The following is a 9,437-nucleotide window of genomic DNA, read 5'->3' as shown; positions in this document are numbered from 1 at the left end:
AAGGCTTCTTATCACCCGGCTTTCAGAAGTCACACAACACTGCTTCTGCTGCTTTTTTTCGGGGGGGGGGGTTTACACAGGGCCAACTTAGATTCCCTACAGCAGGTTTACTATATAAAGTATGGATACTCAGAGATGTGGTTTATTACGGGACCATTTTGGAGGCCAGCTGTCACAGTGGTGTGTGCTGAATGAACCAAAAGTGGGGTATGGGTCAGATAGGAGGATGTTGAAGTCATACCATTGAGCAATAGGATCTGATGTAGGATGGTTGAAACAGGTGGAGAAGAGAGAGCAGAGGAGCAGAGGTGAGAAATAGTAGATAGAATTGACAGGATTCTTTTTATTTCTAGCACCCAACACATAGAGGTACTTGGTAGGTACCTGAATTAAAGAGGCATATTAATTATAATGTAGATTATTTTTAGTTTCTTGCTCTATTCCTGCATCAGCAGAAGTTTTGTTTCCAATAATCCACTTACCTATCATCAAGCATTTTCTACAAGCCTTTAAGAATTACTGGGTCATCAGCCTGGAAGGAAATTATATAGCCAAATACGGTCTTTCTATTAGCTTATTAGCTTTTTCATAGGTATATGTTATTAAGTTGTAATGCCCTTATTTCGTTTTTTAAGAAAATTCAAAAATACTAGATTTTAATATATTCCATTGTGAGAAAAGAGAGTTCATCTTTTCTGCAGACCCTTGATTTAGAAGTGTACGGTTAACATTTATTCATAAACCTAAAGAAAAAGCCAAAAATAGTTGTTTATAAGGGCATGCGATTTTCATTCCACAATATCAATTTGCTTTATTATTTTGGGTGCTTTATTCCAAAGAGACTTGAGATTTAAATCTAGGTAAGTTAAAACCAAATTCAAATTAGGAAGGTTATCAACAGGGAATTAGATTATGTTTCATCAGATTATCACAGCTACCACTTAAGTTCAAGAAGATTAGATAATGTATTTGGTGAAATGCTTAGTAAATACCAAAAGAAAAATACTTAATACATAAAAGTACTGAAGGTACTTACTAAATTAAAAGTAGAACTACCATATGATCCAGCAATTCCACTTCTGGTTATATCCAAAGGAAATGAAAGCAGAATCTTGAAGAGACATCTGCACTCCCATGTGCATTGGTTTATTGCAGTATTATTCACAAGAGCCAAAATATAGAAACAACCTAGTGTCCATCAGTGGATGAATGGATAAAGAAGATATCTCACAACACACACACACACACACACACACACACACACACTGGAATATTATTCAACCACGAGAAAGGAGGAAATACTGCCATTTGTGACAACATGTGTGGACCTTGAGGGCATTATGCTAAGTGAAATAAGTCAGAAAAAAACAAATGCTGTATAATATCACTTATATATGGAATCTAAATAAACTGAACTCATAGAAACAAAGTACAGTGGTGGTTACATGGGGTTGGGGATGGGAGAAATGAGGAGATGTTGGTGAAAGGGTACAAACTTCTGGTTATAAGATGAGTAAGTCCTGGGGAATGTATAGTATGGTGATTATAGTTAACAAACTGTATTATATATTTGAAAGTGGCTAAGAGAGTAGATCTTAAATGTTCTTACCACAAAGAAGAAGAAGTAATTATGTGACATGATGAAGGTATTAGCTAAAACTATGATGTCATCATTTTGCAGTGTATAAATATATCAAATGAACATCTTAAACTTACACAATGTTATCTGTCAATTATATTTCAGTGAAGCTGGAAAAAAATAAAGTACTTACAAATACCAAATTAAAAGAAAGAGATAGACTGAATAGCTTTTTAAGTACAGCACAGGTCAGGATTTTGAAAAATTTGAGCTATGTATTAAACTTGGATGTCTTAGCAAGAACAGTGAATAAAATGTAATCTCTTCATACTTCATTCAGATGCCGTGGTACATAACTCATTCCTTATTTTTCTTTCCCCCATATATTCTGCAAGGTATTTGAAGCAGTAATAGCTTGGGTAAACCATGACAAGGATGTAAGGCAAGAATTTATGGCTCGGCTGATGGAACATGTGCGGTTACCTTTGCTTCCTCGGGAATATTTAGTTCAGGTAAAAGCATATGCAAAACACATGAATACACATAGCACTTCGTCACTGGTGGCACTTTGTCACTGGGCTGACAGCATGTAGATGCCTGTTACACGGTGGTAAGACCTGCAGAATACAGATCCACGGGGCACAGGACAGAGGACAGTAAAGGCACCTGCAGTCCTTGGCAGCTGCTCCTTCTTCGACCACTCCCCATTCTTAGAAATTTGCTTCCCCCTATTTTTGATGTGGGCAAGCAAATGCTAGAGCTTATCCAGGCAGGATTTGTGGTCATTTACAAGTAAATAAATGCACCTGTGCCTCTGTGTCCCTGCTCTGCATCTTCTTAGCTTTTCTTTTGATAGCTTCTGATTGCTCTGCAGAAATGGAATTTTGACATTTGACCCAAATAGTATTTAATTCTAATTCACAGTTTTACAGTGGCGTGCCTTTGGTTTCTAATCTGAGGAAAACTGGGGTATTTGAAATAAGTAGAAATAAATGGATTTTAGCAGTCTGTGAACAATTTTGAATTTATTTTTTTATTATTAGCATCCTACTAGGAACATTTCAACATTTTTTTTTTTTTAAAGATTTTATTTATTTATTTGAGAGAAAGAGAATGAGAGACAGAAAGCACGAAAGGGACGAGGGCAGAGGGAGAAGCAGACCCCCTGCTGAGCAGGGAGCCCGATGCGGGACTCGATCCCTGGACTCCAGGATCATGACCTGAGCCGAAGGCAGTCACTTAACCAACTGAGCCACCCAGGCGCCCTCAACATTTTTATAATTGAAACCATTTAAGGAAACATTCTTTATTAAGAGATTCAATCTGAGCATTTTAGGATTTCTTGAAGCCTCATTATTTGTTGTGATCGCGTAATCATTGGCACTCCACTGTTAAGAAAATGAACAGAAAAATCTGTCCTGCATTTGAGGTCAGGAGTAGCAGCGACAAGATTTATTTGTGGTGTAGGCATGTTGGTATAGGTATTTTGAATCCCTTTTTTGGATATTTTATTTGCCTTTTTGTGCTTGAAAAATGTCTTTAATTTATTAGTATCGCCTACTCCACCTGAAGAACTCATTATCTAAATTTTTTTCTTACTCTTTGGCTTGACATTTAAAGATAAGAAATAGATGAATATACCCAGGAAAAAAAAAGAGAGAGAGATAGGTGAATATAGTATTATCTAAAGATTATTTTATAGCTGGTGTTGAGGTATATCATTTTGATTGCAGTTCTTCTCTTTATTACTTACATATGTTTTTCTCTGCAGACCAGATACTTGAGAATTTTTTTGGCTTCATTTATTTTTCTCTTAGTGATATTCATAAACTTTCCTTTTGAAGGAAAAGCCTGAACCAGAGAGGATAGTTATTACTTTTTTCCCTCTTCTTTACTTCTGTTTCTTTGCCAGTTTTATCATGAAATAAGTTGTCCCCGTCATGGAGTATGTCTTATTTCTTCTTACAGAGGGTCGAAGAGGAAGCATTGGTCAAGAATAGCAGTGCTTGCAAAGATTACCTCATTGAAGCTATGAAGTATCATTTGCTGCCAACAGAACAGCGTATATTAATGAAGAGTGTTCGGACCCGACTGAGGACACCCATGAACCTTCCCAAAGTAGGATCTATTGTTCACACTTGTTATTACTTCATCTGAAAGGCCCATAGTGAGGCTGTTAATATTTTTACCCACCTGAATTTCCATGTGCCTGAGAATTCATTGTAGTGTATATAATTCAACTTCTCTTTTGGGTCTGTGTGTAGAGGGTGGGGATTGTTTGGTTCATTTAATCTTTATAAACCACATGATGTTCACTGTTCTGGAACAGAAAGCAACTGATTTTTGTCCCTTCAGAGTTTTATTAGCTTTAGTTATAGTAGAAAGGAAAATCAGAGTAGGTAGAAAGATTTGTCTGTAAGCTATGTGTTTAGGTAATAACTGAAAACCAAGCAGTTTCACAGAATTACATATTAGAGTTAAGGCTGATAAACAGCTTGTTCGGTTCATTTCCTTCATCTTCCCTGTTGTATACTCTCTGACAGTTCATTCATGCATCATCTGTAGCCATTTCATTATGTCTCCCCTCTGTTGTCCCAGATCACCAGTGTTCACATTTCCCTTGTGTGAGAGTTCATATTCTACCTTTATCTTTTTAGTTGAGCCATTTATGTTTTACTGATTTAATTTTCCTTACAGAATAACCCCGCATTTCTGTCTCTGCAGTTTCTTTTGCCTTTTTCCATCTTCACGGTACTAGAAAACCAGCACTTTATGCGTCATTTTGTGTATGGTCTAATCAGAATGATCCATAATATAATGCTTTTATTTATGTATTTATTTTTAGCTCTTGTATGTGTGTGGGGCAATGATGGATTAAGAAATAAGAATTAATCTGTTACCCATTGTTTTCTTACGTCATCTTTAGTTACCACTCTGTCCTTTCCATGAAATTATGTCTTTTAAATTCTTTCACTTAATGCTTTCACTTAGTGGTTTTTCAAGTTTTATTTTTGGAATGTACATTTTTCATTTCTTCAAATCTATATTGGTATTGTTTTTCTGTTCTGCCCAGTGTTAATACCAGTTCTCAATTTAGAACCAACTGTGTATTTTGCAAGTATGCTATTTACTCCTTTTTCTAGATCATTAGTAAATATTTTAATTTAGAATGGACCTCAGCACTCTTCCTGGTGACACCCTGCTAGAAATACCCACTCACTGACATAGTCCATTTGTAGAAAATTTCAGTCCATAGGATTATGTTTATTATCTAAGCCAAAAATAAGTAATTTGGCCTATAACATCCAGTGAGAGTCAGGATCAAATAGATTCAAATTTGGCATGACTTTTTTTTTTTTAACATCCCTTTGCGTGTTACTCATCATTTTGTCGTCTCCTAGAGGTTTGGATGCTTTTCTCAAAATATTCTAAATTTTTACTCAGAATTATTATCACGTAGAAGGTATTTACAAGGCATTCACTTCCTACCCTGTTTTGAAAATTGGTATTTGCCGTTTTTAAATTTTCTGATCTCTCCTCAGTTCTCCAAGATTTTTCAAAAATAATTGTAAGTGGCTCAGTAAGTACATTAGCTAGTTCCCTTAACACTTTAGTATGCATGCCATCCGGGTCTGCTGATTTTATAAATGTTTACATTTTCCAAATACCCTTTTACCTGCTTTTATAAATAGCCATCTTTATAAGTCTACATCACTTCATATTTGTCCATATTATTTGGTGTCAGTTTTTGTTCTTAAAAAAAAAAAAGATTTATAAAGTGTTCATGGTCTTAGCCCATTTAAATTACCATTTCTTTTTATGCTAGTTTTTTTCAGCATCCTTCTAAGTAGTTTATTTTATCTTTAACACTTTTTTAAACATTCCATATTTGTAAAAGTTCTCTTTTTGTGTATTCCTTCTTCTGGCATCTTTAGTTTTGCTGTCTTTAATATGCTGCTATGACCTTTAGAGTGAAAACTCTTTTCCAATTTCTGGAATAAACATGTCACTTTTGGAAACTTTCTGGAGTTCTTGGTAAAGTCCTATCAAGTATTTTATCTTCTCTTTTATAGAGTTGTGATCATCTGTTCAGTTTTGTTGTTTCTCGGCTTTTCTGGTTGTGGCTTTGGAGTGGCCCTTCCAACTCTATGTATACTTCTGGATTTCTCAATTTTTTGGCTTTTATTTTGTGGTGGGCATACTATCCAAGAAGGTTCTCATTCATTCTGCTCTCTCGGGTGGCTAGGGAGGAGGAGCAGCAGACTTGGCAGATGGCAGGAAACTCCACTGTTGCTTTGGCTTTGCATTTGCATGATCCCTTCTCAGAATTTATTTATCTACACATATTTTTGAAAAGATGCTTGTATCGGATGCTCTTTCAGCAACACTGTCATGTTAGAATGGTTATATTCAACATTAATTCTGAGTAGGTAGGTAAGAATGAAGCGAAGATTAATTTCTCATGCTTACGTATTTCAAAATAATGATGTATTTTATCATAGTAATAAGTCAAATCAGACAAAATGTGGTCGTAGTGCTAAGGAAACTTGTGTAATATTTAGTAATATTTCTACCATGACAGTGACTTAGTACTTTTTATATTAGGCTCTGATTCTGTGGACTCATACAGATTAGCATGAATGATTCTTTTTATATCTCAGACATTAGTTTTGCATCTTCAATAAACAATATTGGGATTGTGTTAGGCACTCTTGGATTTGGACATCGTAATGAGAAACTACGTTTGCTACTGTACTTTGTTGCTTTTTCACTTTGGAATCTGTATTTTTACAAGCGTTATCATATTATTTCTGTGTATGTATTTTTCTCTATTCAGGATATCTTTTGAAATTTCCAATTGGAAAATTAATGAAACTTGATTTTTCAGGAGGCATTTTGTAACTAATATTTAATAGGTGAAGAAAATGAAAAAATAAAGTTTAATCTACATTTTAGGATGGTCGCTTGAATATGTTTAACTCCCTACTCCTTGCCTTCCTTAAATATTATGTCACATTTAACTTTTCCATACAAAAAAATGTTCCCAGTTTTCTATTCCTTTACATTAGCATAATTAGTTTGGTGTTTCTCCAATGAGATCAGATGCCTTTTACAAATAACTGGGGTGTCAGGTCATGATCAACTCTTTTGATGGTTAGCAACGTGGTTTTTTTTTTAAAGGTTTTATTTATTTATTTGACAGAGAGAGAGAGAGATAGCGAGAGCAGGAACACAAGCAGGGGGAGTGGGAGAGCGAGAAGCAGGCTTCCTGCCAAGCAGGGAGCCCGATGTGGGACTCGATCCCAGGACCCTGGGATCATGACCTGAGCGGAAGGCAGACACTTAACGACTGAGCCACCCAGGCGCCCAGCAACGTGGTTTTTGATGCAGTCTCTTGATCTCATACAAATATCCCTGCTCTCTTGTGTTCCCATTATCCATTCTTTGTCCCTGTTCTGTGATACCTGGAGTCACGAATCCTCAACTCATTCTACTGTTCTTGGCTGAGTGCAGGACAGATAATACTGCTGCTCTCTGTATTCAGTAGTGTACTCTCCCTTCCATCCTCACTGTGATGTGTAGAAGGGAGCTACTGCACGGAAAACACGAGGTTCAAAGCTTGAGAATCACGAAATCTAGCAAATCAGTATTGTTTCTCAAGGACTTTTTGAAAAGCATTCCCTTCAGAGATTTGTTCTTCAAGTGACCTTCAGAGATGTTAACCAAGCCTCTCTTAACTACTGCCTAACTGCGAGGCAGTGTTTAGAAGTTTAAATGCTGATCGATCTTACATAAATAGCTGGATATGAGATTGATCTTTCTGTCTGTTCTACCTCTGTGATTTTACAACCTTGCCTTTCTTCTCCCCCCACCCACTTTTTTCCCCTTGGGTAAAAGCGGGGAGAATATTGCGGATTTTCTTAATTCTTCCTTTTACTTATTTGCATCAGCATCAGAAGAATGACACATCTGAAAAAAAATCATATAATCGGTCTATGCTCAGTCTTCTTTTTTAAGACCTTTAAAATTTCTTCTATTCTCCAGTTAATACATTGCTAAAAGAGGCTTCTTTTTGGAAACTTGGGATTTACTCTGATTCAGGAATCCTGTTTTCTCTGTACCCATATTTCTGTAGTTCTAAGTACAGGTAGGTCATTGCTTCATTAAGGTTACAAACCTCCCCTTTTTGTGTGTATGAGTCATTCCATCTTCTTTTGCTTTGATTTTTTATTTCCTTTGAACATCTGTTTTCTCCTATCATCACATCATCTTTCCCCCCGGGTCCTTGCCATTCTTTAAAGTTTTCCATGTGTGATATCATTAACTTTTATGTTCTTCCGATTTGATGGCTGTGTTTTCAGTGTTGCCAAAGAGTGCCCCTTTGTACTCAGTAAAAGACAAACCCAGTGACAGCTAAATTCCATCTGTCTCTCAAGGTTCCACCCCCTCCAGGAAGCTTTCACTGAACTATGGCAACATTCCATTTTTTGATCAGCATTAGTGATTAATGTCTATACTAATCATACACCTTTTTGGTCATACATAATTGTATATTGTTCTTGAATTACTTCATGGGTCTTGTCTCCTTAGTGAGATCTATAAGCTCTTGGGAGGTAGAGACCATGTCTTATATTTCTTATGTGTATGACACCCAGCACAGTTCTGGACAAATATAGATGATAGGCACTTAGTAAATAGTTGGATTGAGTTGAATTGAAGAAATTGGTAGACCTTGTTTATTCTTAGCACTAGCCTATTGTACCTTCATTCATTAGGATTTCTAGTATCTCCATTATCTGTCCTTTAGGGTGGTTTATTTGTGTGGCATCAAGGGAGGTCTCTACTTGAGATCTAGGAATGTGTGCTCTCTTGTGAACTCCAATTCAACTACTCCCCCTTTTTCAATAGTTTTTTTTTTTTTTTACCCCTTTTTTCATGTTTCTTTTAATACCTTACTGCCCTTTTCATTTCACCTACCCACTAACATAAATTTCACTTCTGTCTGTTCTCCTGGATTGTGGAGACCTAATCCCTGGTCGTTACGAAGCCAGGGTCTAGTTTATAGCAAGCCCTCTGACCTCTTGCAGCCTTGCCAGTGCTACTGCCTGCTGTTTTTGGCTTTAATACTGCTTTTGCTTGAAGGATCAGAAACATATTCTAGTTTCTGAAATCCTTATTTTTGACTAAATGTGCTAGATAATAGAACTGTAGTTCTAACATGTGCCCCCTCTGTTGATGTTTATTAAGTGTTGATTAGGTGGTTGTTTTTCCCCAGCTCACCCTACCATCTTCATCCTAACACTCTTCTCATCAGTGTCTTTGTAAGACATTTTAAATCCCTCCATATGCAATAGTTGTTTATTCAAGTGCTTACATTTCTGCCCTTCCAGTTGATGGTGGTAGTTGGGGGCCAGGCACCAAAGGCTATCCGAAGTGTGGAATGCTATGACTTTAAAGAAGAGCGATGGCACCAAGTAGCAGAATTACCTTCCAGGAGATGTAGGGCAGGTAAGCATGATGCATTCTGGTCATTTCTGTGCTGCTGGGTCATTGGGAGCTTCCCTCTCAGGTCTTATTTTATTTATTAGAAGAATCTTTATTAGAAAAGCTTTGATTAAAATAGATGTGTCATTAATGCCCCAAGATATTGTTGCAGATAGCCACTCAGTCTTCACCTTTACATACCTTTCTGATTCTCTAGTATAAGGTGGCATAGCTAGCAATTTGCTGGATATTTTCCTGGTTACCTTTAATGAAGTATTGAAAAATAATTCTTTAGGTTGGGACCCTTTGTTCTAAGATATTCCTGACTTTGCTATAATCCACAGTTAGTTGCCTTCTTCCAGGCATGCATTTT

At 36.5% G+C, this 9,437-nt stretch overlaps 1 protein-coding gene across 3 annotated transcripts in view; it reads left to right on the top strand.

The window, feature by feature from the left end:
* Positions 1–9,437, top strand: part of KLHL2 (kelch like family member 2) — a 101,927-nt gene that overhangs the window by 78,957 nt on the left and 13,533 nt on the right. For all 3 annotated transcript variants that reach the window (XM_081811183.1, XM_081811180.1, XM_081811186.1), the window contains 3 exons: positions 1,975–2,091; positions 3,548–3,697; positions 8,971–9,088. In XM_081811183.1, the coding sequence (XP_081667309.1) occupies positions 1,975–2,091; positions 3,548–3,697; positions 8,971–9,088 (385 nt within the window). The remainder of the gene's footprint in view (positions 1–1,974; positions 2,092–3,547; positions 3,698–8,970; positions 9,089–9,437) is intronic.

Source organism: Leptonychotes weddellii, chromosome 2 (genome assembly GCF_054177405.1).
Source record: "Leptonychotes weddellii isolate Sample4059 chromosome 2, ASM5417740v2, whole genome shotgun sequence".
NCBI lineage: Eukaryota > Metazoa > Chordata > Mammalia > Carnivora > Phocidae > Leptonychotes > Leptonychotes weddellii.
This window is presented reverse-complemented; position numbering and strand designations above follow the sequence as displayed.